Source organism: Rhyacophila brunnea, unplaced genomic scaffold (genome assembly GCF_057557595.1).
Source record: "Rhyacophila brunnea isolate RB1 unplaced genomic scaffold, BYU_Rbru_1.0 scaffold_10, whole genome shotgun sequence".
NCBI lineage: Eukaryota > Metazoa > Arthropoda > Insecta > Trichoptera > Rhyacophilidae > Rhyacophila > Rhyacophila brunnea.
The window spans coordinates 35,203,964-35,219,703 of record NW_028232752.1 but is presented as its reverse complement, the minus strand read 5'-3'; the positions used below and the strand labels follow the sequence as shown (position 1 = coordinate 35,219,703).

Genomic DNA, 15,740 nt, shown 5'->3' with positions numbered 1-15,740 from the left:
CGGTATAGTGTGACCTATTAAAACTCACATTTTCTTCACAAAGCGAGTAACAATAATTACAAAAATTTAAATTTTATATTTTAAAAAATATCACGCCGTAGACCCTCTCCGCCATAGATTATAAACTAATTGTATCTGTGCGGTTTAGTGTGACCTATTAAAAGTCAAATTTTCTTCACAAAGCGAGTAGCAATAATTACAAAAATTTAAATTTTGTATTTTAAAAAATATCACGCCGTAGACCTTCTCCGCCATAGATTATAAACTAATTTTATCTGTGCGGTTTAGTGTGACCTATTAAAACTTACTTTTTCTTCACAAAGAGAGTTACAATAATTACAACAATTTCAATTTTGTATTTATTAGATTATGAACTATTTTTGTCTGTACGGTTTAGTGTGACCTATTAAAACTCAGATTTTCTTATATAAGGAATTGTTATTTATGAATTATATTAATTTATCTACATTACATTATACTGCTTAGGCCTCTTAATAATTCTTGGTAGGTATTATTTTATTAATGTTTAATAAATTATATAAATATCACAATAATAGGTACAATTTGTTATTAAGAACAAATATAAATGTATAACTTCTACACTTAATAATATAATATAATGTTGCTTTATAAGTAGTGGGACCAAATAATCAGTAGGTAACTGGGGGGACTAGAAGATTTTTTTCACCACTCTTCAACCAAGAGATGGAGCACCTTTATGATCACAAAAATACGATTTGTATTGCTATAATAGACGCCCACAGTAAAGCCAACGAAATGCATGTTTATTTATCTCCCATTAAAGCGGGGTGTATTATATACATCAAATAACGGAATTACGAGACATGCAATTAAATACTAAAAAATATTTTGTTGAACTTCCAATTATTATAAAAATAGAAAATATTATAAGTAGCTATATGCGTATTGCCAATAATTGTGTATGTTTTACTAAACGGACGAACCCAGTTCTGATCATTATCGTTTATTATGCAACACGAGTAAATACTATATTATTATAAACCTACATACTACTATATTTTCCGCTTAAAAGCGCTTAAATCAGTTCATCAAACTCAAAACTATGCCCCTATATTTAAGTTTATTTCATAGACATTAATCTTCAAGTACGTCAGTTTTTTTTGTAATAAGTCAGTCATCTACAAAAACTATTTTTTTGTCATCTGGCCGATTTGGGGAAAGTTTGTCGGGATCCATGATTATATTTAGATGTGATTCAGCATGTCCTGTCGGAATCTCGATTTCATCATTTATGTTAATAATTGCATTTTTGTCAACCTCATTATCGACAATATCAGATTCGGAAGCATTGAATATGTCTAATGCCTCTACATTACCCACAATATCATCAGGTAGACATATCTTACCGGGTTGTATATTATCATATATACTCCTTTCGTCTTCATATACGTTTGATTGCGTAATGTTATTTTCATTCAAATTAAAAGAATCTTCTTCTTTATCTTGTGAAGTATTCATTTCAATTTCTTTTCCTTCTATTGTCGAACAATCATTATGGTCAACGCAATCGTCTGATTTATTTTTAAGTTGACTTTCATAAATTTTATTCAAATCTCCGATTGGAAATTTTAAATCTTTCACGTATTCATTATTTGCACATTCAATAGGGTACTGAGAAAATCGTTCTGGGAAATAATTTTTATCAATATTTTCATCGCTTCCTTTAAAATTTACATTTTCGTACGCATGTTTGTTTGCACTAAAAATGCTCGATCTTTTTCGAGGTACTGGTATGTTAACCACATGATCTGAATCATATACATTTTGGGGTATATCTTGAAGTGTTTGAAGATTTTCATATTTAAAAGGATAATCAACGGTATTCGAATCATCTTTTTTTTTGTAATCGGGAATTCTGAGTGGATCGTTTATTATATGAACAGTTTCGTGTGTATCCCCTACGTCATGCTCAAACCCTATGCTAATAAATCCTTCATCGTCTAACTGTTTATCATCATTAAGAAATACTAAATTATTGAAGCTGTGATCAATTCTCTGCAGTGTGGAATCTGGAGAAAACAGTTGCGCATTGTCGACATGGTGTTGCGGTTCCAACCTTGCTTCGTATTGAGTATTATTGTAAGCGATGGCTTTGTTTATGTTGTCTTGATCATTTTGGGCGTCGACTTCTTCGGGTTTGTCTGCGACCATTGTTGAGAAGGTTTGTCTTCTGTCTAATTCCGCCTGTGTTGGGCGCCGTCTACTTACCTCGCTTCGAAATCGCGTTGAGACGACATTTTCTGTCTTCCTATAAGTCATGGTGATCAGCCCACGCACCTGTAACAAAAGAGACATATTATTAAACTTACATTAGAAAAATCTTAATCATACATAAATCGAATAATAATTATGTTTGTTTTAAATGAGTATTTGGTGTGTGTTTAAAGTATTATTATTATTATTAATGTATTATTATAATTAATCCAGTAATCAAATAGTCGACAATCACCATATGAAACTATACAATGTACTTGAAATAACATTAACTTCACTTGGGAAATATTAAACAACTGGTAGCATAACGGAACTGTGTAACGTTCCCTACCCGTCTTGCAAATGATGTAATTCCTAAAAAAAATGTAACATAGTTAAATCATGGATGATTTCACTCCATAACCATAAATTTGTATAGGAAACCATAATGTTATTTGTCTCTTCTCTAAAATAGTATTTTTGGAGTTACACAATTTTCTAGTTTCAACGACGATTAGCATTTAAGCAATTTGGTTTCCGTTCTACTTTCCGTTATGCTTGTATTTCTATTGAACTAGCTTGCACTACCCTAAAATTTTCCTCTCAAAGTATTGGCATGTAACGTTTTATTAATATTTTTCGACATTCATTGTACAAAACTTCGTATGAAACAAACCAAAGTTGATTATTTGTCACCTTGATTATCTAAACGGCTTTTGATCATTTTAAAATAGACAACTTGACATAATGCTATTTAGGTTTTATATTTCCCTACTTTTTGTGCATGTTGAGTCACACAACATATTGAGTAAGTGTGTTTGATTACTATTATGTTTTTAAGAAAACCAGCAATGTATTTTATAAACACGCTATATAAATAAAAAGTCTATTGCAATTATTTATTACCTGTTTTTTTATTAATAATATTAAAAGTTAATAATTATTTACTTTGCATAAGATGTTCGTTTTTCATTTTAAATTATCATCCATATTATATTGTCCTGCTTATCAATTATAAGATAAACTCTTTTTTATAAGCTTTTTGTAATAATATAATAATAATTAATTATATTACTTATAACTATATTATTATAGTGTAGCGTACAATCAAAAGTGTAAATTAAATGTTGCTTTCACGTGCTTCTCTCATTAATATTTATCTAACAGAATTTTATATCTTTATATATTTGAATACTAATTCGTTGAATATGTCGTGATTAATTATATTTCTATAAGAACTTTTCCAACTTATAATTAACTGAATAATAAACTACATGGTTGATGGAATTTTATTACGTTGATAATATAATATTATCAAGAATAAAAATTGCGTACAGATGCACCTACTATTTAGTCATTGAAATGATTTATTTTTTTAAAATTATAATAATTCCATAAACACGGAAGTCCAACAAACGTTAGGTACATAATATTATACTTACATGAAGTATTACAAACATGTTTATTTATTTAAAAAATGACACGTTGAGCACATACCAAATCATTAATTCAGGACGTTCACAATATGACATTTAGAATAAAAAGTACAAGTAAATCAATTAGAGAAAAAACAAGCTAAAGAAGAAACAAACAAAGCGAAAAATATAAATTTTATAGAAAAGAAATAAAATAAACAACAGTAATTCAGACAATACAAATTAATTTTTAATTTTTTTTCGACCAAATTTCAATTGTTTCATATATTTCCACGTTTGATTTATTCTTCAAAGAATATTACCACATGAATGAACCCAAAATTGTGGCTATATCGCCATATACCTATTCAAAATGAGTTTTTAATTAAATGAAATAAAAATTTAATTCGTGTTTCATTTGCCAAGCAATGATACATGACGTGACATCTGCAATAGCCTTAAGATGAGTCTTAACGATGTTTTATTTTGAAAAAAAGAAATTCAAAGAAACCTTTTGGAAGACCACATACAGGAATCAACTGCACGTTATAAATTAAAGAAGATTGATAAAACTCTTGCAAAAGAAAAATTTGCCAGTATGAAAGTAATAATGGTTGACTTGGAGAAGTGTTTACCTAGGTGCTCCATATTTAACTAAAAATCAAAGTTCCTATATGAGAAAATCGTGGACTCTGAATTTTACAATTTACGATGACATAAGTGGTGAGACACAGCAATGATGTGGAGAGAAATAAAAGGTAGAAGGGGTGGCAATAAGATTGGCTCCTGCTTGATGAAATAAATGGGCATCTAGCAATGTTTTAGCAAATATTGAAGAGCTGACAATTTGGTCTGATAATTGCCTTGGCAAAAATAAGAATATCATGATTATTTTTTCATATACCTGGCTTCTGAAAACTATTCCTACGCTGAAAATCATAAATCACAAATTCCTATTAGGAGGCCAATACACATAGAGGTCGACACTAACCACTCTATAACAGAACGTAAAAAAAGACTGAGCTGTATGCAAATTGTTACTCCATGGGATTGGGTTCAATTTGTAGAGACATGTAGAAGAAACAAGCATTTTAAAGTTATTAACATGGATTATTTCACAGCCGACTGTATTTAATTTTGTATCTTAAGATGTCGCTGGTTATCTACGTTATACGGCAAAGTTCTCCGATGAAGATTTGAAAACTGTGGACCTCCGTAGAAAAACAAGGTCGCAAAACATTTTGTTTCCCATTGGCATTCCACATATTCAAAATGCTTTACGTCCAATTAGCACGGCCAAATTGCAAAGATTTGCAAAGTTGCTTTTTCCTCCACCATTCACCACGTCTCCACACTCAGAGGCAGGCGTATACCGTGGCGTAACGAACGATATGCGCTCTTCAAATTTGTGCCGAAAATGTCCCAGGAGCAACTTCCCAAGACTTTGGTTGGCGTGATCCCTACTTCGATAATGTATTACGATCAATTCTCGATGAGAAAAGACCTTTTCGCTCGCCATAAAATGCCGCAAACTTTTTAAAAGCTGAGATCTGCAAACTATGAAACAATGGATATCTCGGGAATTTCAAGAATTTTGTGATAGAATTCCACATAATTCCTTATCAGCAGATGTACCTATAGGAGAATGACCAGGAATGCTTTTCTCATTGTGTTGATTTTTTTCTAGACCAATAATAAATTTCAAATAATGCTGTTGTATATGTAGGTACAGCTGTGTATAGGTAGGTACTTACTGAATTATTTTGTATATTTATAATAATATAATTATTAATAATATGATGCGAAGAAAATAAAATATTATATACCTACCTATATTGACTTCGGTGTATTATCTATCTATAACGATATTATGTAGTAGGTAATATAATTATTCAGGTTCGAGCAAAAAAACTAATGACTCTGTGTCTCCAAAACCAAACTCAGCACCCACCAAATTATACTAACATTAAATTTGATAGTCGCCATCTTGAAGGGGTGAACAAATTTGTGTACCTAGGATCGTTAGTAAATGTCGATAATTTTATTAAGCGAACGATGAATAAAATACAGATTATTTACCGATAATAAGTGTGTGCATTTATGGTTTACCAAAAAAGATATTAAAGTAAGACGATATTCAAAAACAAAATATGGCTGTACAAAAAATCTTCTGAGACCGATGTAAACATAAAGGATTGGGACATGAATCATGTATTCTACAGATGGTAGTCGTAAAGATACTTCTGATAATTTATTAAAATGGAGTATGGCGGAGACGATTTAATCACAAACTGTACAATCCCTGCGAAGAGCTTTATACTTTTATAAAAACTTTGCTGGATGTGACACATAGGTAGGGTACACGATACATCTGACATCACGACACTGAATCCAGGAGCTTGGCAGATTAAAAATGATCCCTCTCGATGTCTCCAACTGGCGTTCCGGGGTAAAGAAGACAAGATGGTGGAGGATAATTCTTGAGGTTGCCGGAGCCCACACCGAGCTGTAGTATCATTCATAATAATAATTTAGCTCCGCGTACTATATTGTCGTGAATATTGTGTATTACGAATACGTCAAAAGTACTAAAATTTTATCCGAAATCTGAGAAATAATATAAAAATGCTATTTGAATACTTATAGGTATATGTCATGGACGCAATAAATTCGTTTACATACAAATCTAAGGAGAAACGCTAGAGGTCAGAAAACCTAAAATAGGATAGTATACAATCATCCTCTATGTCTCGAAGCATCTTGTACACAATTTTGAATAACCTCAAAACCTACATATTAGAAAAAAATAGATACCTATGAAACTATACCGAGTGGGACTCACGTCTTTCACTTTCTGGGTAAGTGCTTTCACGTCTTCTATGTTATTAATTCGCTTACTAACTTAATAACTTCGTTTTAACTGAGGTACCTTCTTCAAATTCTACCAATCAAGAGGCAATCTGCTTTGTAATCAATTAATCAGTAACATTGTTATCTTAATTATTGTAAGTACCGAATGTTTGGCGCCAGCTAAATTTTTATTATTGAAGTTCTTGTATTTTTCTTTTAAACCCGGTAAGTGAAAGACGTGAGTTCCAGTCCTACTCAGAATCTAACATTCTTAAAACCTTGTGTGTATTCAGAATTAAATAATAATTAAAAATCGCATTGAAAAATAACTATAATGCCATAATACTACTTCTGATAAATAAATACCTTATTCATAATTACAATACGACAGTGACACGAAAGAAGCCGGAAATGACTATTCTAGGTCCAAACTCTTTGGCACCTGCGTACTGACTAATAATTTAACGACAATATTGTACGTACTCGTTTACTTTCAATGTTTCCACCATGTCTGTCTTTAACGCTGAGGCAAGAATCCCCAAAAACGCTTAGTAGCCAACTTTGTAGTATAATCTGTAATCCCACCTCTTTGTTAAGGTAGCAATAAAGCAAGGAGACCATGACGCCCTGCATCCCGTCCACGGCGTACGTGAAGAAGTAATACGCCTGCTCCAGGTTGCAGGATGTGGTGTCTGGACGCCATGCCGTCAGTAGGAATTGAACCCCAAACAGCGGCATCAGAAATAGTGTTGCTTTTGCTGTGCTCCTATAAACACATAATAAATTAAAGTGATTAGATTTAATAATTATTGTAAAACATAAAAGATGCAAACAAAACATTTACATATTATATTTACATGAATAGAACGTTAATATTTATTAGTTACCAAATTAAATGTTCAGAGGATTTTAAAAAGCCATGTCAACCGAACTATAAAAAAATACTCATTTTATCGTAATAATATTGAATTATTTATTATACAACAATTTCAATATTTGATTAATTTATAAATGAAATCGGTGACATATTAATAATTATTGAAATTTAATTACATTTTTTTTCTCCTTACATAAAAAAGCTGGTTTCTCAAAGCAAACCCGCTAATTTACCAATATGCCTTTCCGTGCCATTTTTTTCGGTCGTTTTATCATAGGTTTTATCGTAAAACTTCAAATACATTACAAAAAAAACTGTACTTATACCCGAAAAAGACATTACAATCAACTACACATTCAAGCAAAAAATACTATAAAAAGAACGTTTAGTAAGTTTAGATTTAGTAAATCAAAAATGATTTTGTGCTTGCGTGCATTTAGATGATTTCGCGTAGAATTACACTTATAAATTTAATATTTGTATTGCTTACAACTGGTTATCATTTTCTTGCCGTCGTAATTTCGTAAGAAGCACCCTGAGGATGTCCACAAGGAGTATAGTATTCACTAAGAGCATGCAAAGTCTTGGTGCATCCAGCACCCACTGAATGTTGGGGACCTCGTACACCAGCCAGCAGTTTAAGTCATTCATCGTTGCCATCAGACAGATCCAGATAATCACTGGGATGACAGTCGCTCCTGTAATGTAATTTTAAAATAATTAATAATGTCATGCCTTTCCCAAGAATATAACTTTACTATTACATGATTATCGCTATCATATAAATTTCTATAAATAACACATTTGAAAAGTGTTCCCTAACCTTTTTACAACTGCACACCGGCGAATATAGGAGCAATATTTCGCAGACCGCTAACGCAGATTAAACTATTAGGTATGTGTAAGTAGGTAGGCATATAGATTTTTTTAAATTCTTACTTATATTAAAACATATAGATGCAACCATGACAAATGTCATTGGATGCAACAGACATATTAATATAATAGTCTGATTACGAATACAAAAAAATATATAACATAAAAATTATTTTGTTTATTGAAATATAAAAATACCTATCGGTAAATAAATTGTCAATAATAGAACTTTAGAAATTTTTAGAAAGCAATAAGTACTTGTTTTACAAAATGAATGCGAAATATTTTTTGCTACAATAGTTCTTCAAAGCATTGCATTCGGTATCCCTGTTTCGTTTATAATTTATATCACTGACATGAGCAAAAATGTGAATAGGTAGGTACGTAGTGGAAAATACGGATAATAACTGTTTAATAGGTTTGTAACTTAGCTATTAATGTTCTTCTTCCAATGATATCCAAAACTGAGACAATTTTGTATTTTTGTTTGGACATCATATTGGCATCAGGAAACAACTCGATTAGGTTTTATTATTTCGTCTATGAAATGCTCGTGAAGGTAATATGAATACCTTTACGAAGATCCTCATTTTTAGAATAATAGCGACATAATTTTTGACCTAACGCCTTTCAATACTAATTTATTATATTTTAAATAATTCTTGCAGAATAGGAAACATTTATATATTGTCATCTTGTATCTAGTCAGGTCATTCCAAAGAACCAGCTTCTTTTTAAGCGCATCCATCATTATATTTATATCGATATAAAAAAATTATTAACAATATTATATTCATTAATTATTAATTAGGAATTAAGACTGAAGAATTTTTTGGAATGAGAATTACAAAAATAAAGATCGCACTGCCCTCTCTCAGCTGAAATACAAATTAAGAGTTGGGATTGATAATATCCAAGTAATATAGTAAGCTTCATGAAAATTCCGATAGGTTCCACTGTTGGCTTTTCTTTATTTTCAGATATTTTCATGTAATTCATTTTTACCTTACCACATAGGTATTCTACTATGACCTTCTTGGCTACGACGCCCGTTAGCGACAAATTTATTATTTCGCGTAATGATAAGAAAATTGTTATAATTTGTTATACTCAGGGTCAAATTAAACATCGCGGAAGATCCATCGCTGAATGTAGATGGCTTAGTTACTAAGCTTGGTAATATATTATAATAAATATTTTATTATTTTAACGTAATTTACAACAAAGTAATAAACTTATCTTATTATTATGTTTGTATTACGTTGTATGACGGTATTAACAAAATCAATATGCTATGTATGCATTATTTCCTACCATCACACAAAATAAATCACTAAATTAAGTAAGTAGGTAAAATGAGAGCAATGTTTTTATTTTACTTATCAAGACATTAAATTTAATATTCAGGTATCTATGCCTGCACTACTTGAGGTAAATATTATTATCGTAACTTTTCTGTGTCCCTCACCGTTTTGATTATTGTTACTAAATGTTCTTCTTCGCGCACTGAAGCGGCGATATTTCTTTGTAGGTACAAGTGGTGATAAATAATTGAAATTATATAATATATAACTATGAAAACAATAACACTGTTACAATATATAATGTAGATTATATTAAATTCTAATTTTTGTCTTATTAGTCGACAGGTATTTATTTCTCTTACTGTAGAATTCAACTGCAGATCACAGTACAAACCAGTCTACCATCCAGAGACAACAGGTAAACAAACGGCTCTTGACAATAAGTTAATCTGGAGAGACATAGTTTTTAGTAGCTTCCAAGGAATGCGAAGCAGAGGAAGGACGTACAAGACAAGTGAAGGTGCTTACTGGGGCAGCCTTCTCTCTGCCCTGAGAGAAGCAAAGGGCCGAAAGGTGTGGAATGTGAAGGTGGTCACAACTAGGGATTCCAATCCCGGGATGCCGAATCCCGGGATTGATAAACATAATCCCGGGATTTCGGGATTGATTTTTTTATCAATTTTTATGGAAAATAAAATAAAAGCGAAAATAAAACAGAAAAAATACTTTTAATAAAAAATAACTACATTAGAAATAAACTGAGTTTGAATGAAGTTTGATTTATACCCATGTGTAGGTTGCGAATTCATTTTATTTTTTCACATGAATTATTAAAAATGAGAAAGATTGGAAAAAAACAATACTTCGCACTTTTAACAAAGTAATTCTACCATGACATCATACATTTTACGGCAGTTTCATATTTGGCTGACTAATTATTAGATTTATGAAGCGGAAAGGCCATAAGTACGCAATGATTATTTGATTTACTATTTTAAATCTCGCTAATCCATCCATTATGTCTTTACTATCAGAAACAGCAATCTCATATTAAATTCACATTATTATTATTATTATATTATTTACTCCATTAAACTTGTGTATTTCCAAGATTGAACGTATACAATATTAACAATAAATGTCTTAAATAGTATAAATTATACTAGATTTATTTATGACCAATTTTATCAATGTTATTTGTAAATATAAAAAAAATATATTAACAATGGACAAAAAATGCCAATCCCGGGACCAGTCCCGGGATCTCGGGATTGTCAAATTGTAATCCCGAAATCCCGGGATCAGAATTTTGGCTCGGGATTGGATTCCCTAGTCACAACCCTCAATCACGATCGACCAATAAGAAAAGACAGAATTTAATATAATTATTTATGTTACCATTTTATTTCTCTACCAAGTAAATACTAACTAAATCAATATGTTATATTATTGTTCACACAAAGCAGTTACCTGGATATTGTTTGAATCCTGTTTCATCCATATATAGATAAGTGTCTAATATGTGATGATAAAAAACTGCTCTTAACTATTTTTAAAATTCTATATTACTAGTTTAATCAATTAGATGTTTTTTCTTACTTTGAAGTCTGAGATGTTGTAGTATCAATATTGATTAAAATAAATTTTGGCGCAATAACCAAAAAAAATCCCTACCCCTATCTCTATCTTCTCACATTATTCTCATCACTTGATTATCAAAATGTACCAATAGGTCATCAATCCATTCGTAAGATTCGACGGTACACACCTGACACTAACAGAGGAGGAAATTTTAATAGATCTAAAAAATGACCTGTGCACAAAGCCTCGTTTTATGAGCTAGAGTTGTCTGCATTTTGGATATCGATTTGGAATCAATATCCTCGATTGGCTACAACAGCAATTAAATCTCTGTTGCCGTTTGGATCGTCGTATCTTTGCGAATTTGGTTTTTCAGCGCTTATGGAAATGACGTCAAAAAAAGAAGAGCGGTTACAGATGGTAGATGAGGAGTTACGTGTTTGTTTATCTAATTTAGAGCCGCGTTTTGGCAGAATTCTTTCTAAAAATTAAATGCATCTTTCATCCTTCAAAATATTAAAATATTAAAAAAAATTGTTACCTACACTATGATTTCCTTTATCCATATTAATAAGGTGCATTTCCTTTTTAATGCATTTTTACTTGGTGTGCCGTGGAACAAATCCCATTCACCAGTGTGATGTGCAGTAAAAAGTTTGGCAGACACTGTTCGTTCATAAAACCAAGGGACACAAAGCGCGCCGACTGTCCTCAATTATTGGATGCGCGTATGTAGACGTGATAAACTTTATTGTATATTATGAAACATTCGAAACTATTGAAAACACCAGTTGTATAATACGTTACGTTTAATATGTACTAGTTTAATATGCCATATTTTCCACACTCGAGATCCGTACCCTGTTATAGGTATCACATCCGGTAGAATAAGCCAGTTCCCATTAATTTATATTCCCTGCACCAAACCAACCATCCGAGAGCCATTCAAATGTATATTACGCCCTTCATGACAACACGGTTGCCGATTAAAAGCTTACCTGATGCCAGAGAGTAAACCCATACGACGTTGAGTTCCTGCTTGAAAACAGCTACGATTCGCCTGTGGAGAAACATCCCGTCGACCAGCATGCAAGTGAAGGCTGAACTGGATGCCAGCTTCTCCAGGGAAGAGAGGAACCTACACCAGAAGCCATTGCGGATCATCACCGTGTTTCCGGTGTTCGATGTCAACTCCTCTATCATCACCTGGAACAATCAAATCACCCATCTTATAACAAATTGATTATTTTTTTTTAAATGGAATAAATTTTCTTTACTAATTTAAAATATTTTTTTTTATTTTAAATTCATAGTTGTATTCCTATTAACGATTCAATTGGGTCCTTGCTCGGTTCAAACCAAACACATAATAAAAATCTTATGGAAAAATACATTACATAGTCGGCGAATTCTTTTTGTTGTGCAATTGGTTGCCAAACTTTACCTGGCTTTAATTCTTCTAAATATCGAATAGTTCTTTATTATCAACATTACATAAATGTTTTGTAATATACCAAATCAATCGACACTTTCAAGATTCAATTACTGCGGGTCTACTCTATACACAAGGCTGCTTTCGGCCGCTACGACGGCTAACCTAGGGTAGGTTTGTATCAAAGTATTAGCACGTATTGTAACAATTGCAATAAATTGGTTGTAATTGTTGCAATAAGTACTATATTTTTAACAGCACTTCTCTTGAATGTGATAAAATTTAGAGCGAGATATAAATATCGACAAAAATTATAACAAATTGTATAAAAATGTAGCTCCAAATAGTATGAAGCAAATAAAAATCGCCGTTTTCGACCATTCCGGTGTTATTTTGTTCACTCCCAAGTCCCACATAACAGACGTCACGAAACACCACCATACTGAGCGAGGAGAGGAAGCCATCTTCTTGCTAATGACGACGGGAGATGTCAGTAGGTACCTATAATATTATTTTAAAACCAGATAAGCATTTAACACGTGTCACATAAGAGTATTGTATGCTTATTTCACTTACAGCTGACTTGATGATGATGACAAAGATATTTCTCATCATCAGTGATACGAGGAGGTTCCGATGCAATGCAAACCTGCGCTCCCTCAACCGTCTGTAGGCAGATAGGACAATAATGGCGGGGAAGCAGAAGAAGGCGCTGACTCCCAACCACCCTGCGTGGAAATCGATTCTTTTCACCAAACGAGGCTTAACGCTGCAGGTGGAATAGTCTGTCGTAGGATTCCATGTTCCGTTCGTGAAACATTCCTTGGTGCTCATGTCTGAAATAAAAATAATCTTAGATAATATTGCTTTCCATAATTTATTTAATGTGCATTTAGTTCTTTTCAGATAGGCACACAATTTCATACGTAAAAGATACCTACATATTTTATTTAAAACGGAATGTTTTTATTTATATCTCATCAAGCTGCCCTATAATGACCAGAGTTTTGATGTAGATACGAGGTACCTACCTAGAGTAAAACTATTACAATTTAAATTATCCATATTAATCAGGGCTTATGATTACTCAACTTTTTCATATTGGATAATTATTGGAGAATTAAGGAATATTTTAATCTTGAGAAATCAAGATAAGCTTATCGGTCGTTTCGAGATTCCGAAAAAAATCCTTCTTGGCGTTGTTACAGGAGGGAAATTATTGTAAAGATATTTTTACGTTTTTTTCGTAGTGTTCGAGGTATGAATCCGGATTGTCCAAATTAATATCGATTATTTTCATGAATTGTTGGCGTTACTAACATTTTACTTGCCCGGTTCATAATATTATGTCTAGATATCATTTGGTTTCCCGTAATAACACATAACATTCGCAGACTGCTCGCAAATATGTTAGTAACTGGAGATTAGTATCAGTATTTTCTCGCATGAGATCACCAAAAATAGCGTGCAATTTTCGATGTTATGAATGAAAATAATGTTTTGTTTCTATGGTATATGTCTCACATTCCATGTACGCATCTGTTGAAAATTTCTCGATTTCTCGAAAAATAGTTTTATCAAAATTTCATAGATTTATTAATAAATGAGAATTAATAGCTCCTTTGATTTATCGAGGCGAGAATTGTTAGTAATAATTAACAATACCTCATCTGCTGGTACCTTCTACTCTGACAAAAATAAGTTTATTTTATAAAGCAATTTATATTAAATTCTAATGGATTTAAGTTTTTTACTATTCCATTTGAGTCGTTTTTTGCGACCCGGGATTCACCTGCCTATTCTTAATGATCAACTTACCTTTCCTAATAGCCCATTGCTATATCCTATATTAATGTTTACACGCGATACTATAATATTATACATGGTAATGAGTAATGATATAAAACATGCCCTATATGAATTATTTATGTGGATGTATATATTTGTGTATTTGGGTAAGTATGTGTGTGATTTATTTTGTTGGTTTATTGTATAAGTATAAAAAACATAGTCTGTAAGTATATAAATTGATTAGCTAATATAACTTTTTTAGAGTAAATGAAAACAAAGCTAAAGTCATGGTACAAAGCCGACAAATCAGAGTAGGCTGGGCCAAAGTTCCAATTTTGGAAACCATCAATTTGAGGTTGTCAACCGGTTCACATACCTGGGTTCCAATATTACAAAAGAGAACGAGGAATTAGAAGAAAAAAAAGCCCGAATAACCGCTGCAAATAAATCGTACTTCTCATTGCTGCCCATATTCAAATCCAGAAATGTCCACATAAAAACTAAGACCCGGCTCTATAAAACCGTCATACGCACAGTCATTGCTTGGGGTCCGAGTCATGGACGCTAAATATGAAAGCAGCTGAAATGGTGGACTGCTTTGAGAGAAAGATCCTGAGGCGGATATACGGACCCATGAATGATGGTGGGGAGTGGAGAATTAGGTACAACACGGAACTATACTGCTTATACCAAGATTCAAAACTCTCCACCTTCATACAACTCCAGAGACTTAACTGGGCAGGTCATATCCAGCGCATGCCTGATTCTCGGATACCGAAGAAGATCCTCGAAATAAACCCAGGGGGTAAAAGGCCAGTGGGAAAGCCACGCACACGATGGGGTGATAACATTACAAAAGATGCCAACCAGCTGCTAAAAATCAGGAACTGGAAAAGACGTGCGGATGACCGTTCCGGCTGGAGGACGGCGGTGGAGCAGGCCAGGGCTCGACTTGAGCTGTAGCGCCATCGAAGAAGAAGAAGAATATAACTTTTTAAAGCCTGGCATTCATACTAACTATGAATTATTAATACCCATTGCTATTTATTATTATTGGGTACTTATATTATTGTTATTTCTCATTAGCAAACTCTCAAATTCTCATTACGTGACCCAGTAATTACGAACTTATGCCCATTGATTGTGTTATTCTAAACAACTTTAAAACGGACCTGTGCAGAAGTACACTTACTTTCATGCGCATATATAGTAGGTGTGTAAACGCTGCGTATGTGTGTGAAAAGTCTGTTTTACACGATACTATTATAGTATATTTACGATATTTACAGTTTTACAATGAATACCCCATCTCGATTGGGGTATGACAAAAAACCTTTACAAAGACAAGCACGAGAGATTATTGTTTTTAATGTGACCGA

General features: G+C 32.5%; 1 protein-coding gene across 1 annotated transcript in view; it reads right to left on the bottom strand.

The window, feature by feature from the left end:
• Positions 1-1,098: 1,098 nt before the first annotated feature.
• LOC147079145 (uncharacterized) overlaps positions 1,099-15,740 on the bottom strand; it is a 71,845-nt gene continuing 57,203 nt past the window's right edge. Inside the window, exons 7-11 of the mRNA XM_085953627.1 lie at positions 13,147-13,406; positions 12,137-12,344; positions 7,868-8,075; positions 7,086-7,266; positions 1,099-2,319 (exon numbers count right to left, since the gene is read on the bottom strand). Coding sequence (XP_085809753.1) covers positions 1,153-2,319; positions 7,086-7,266; positions 7,868-8,075; positions 12,137-12,344; positions 13,147-13,406 — 2,024 coding nt within the window. The 3' untranslated portion in view covers positions 1,099-1,152. The remainder of the gene's footprint in view (positions 2,320-7,085; positions 7,267-7,867; positions 8,076-12,136; positions 12,345-13,146; positions 13,407-15,740) is intronic.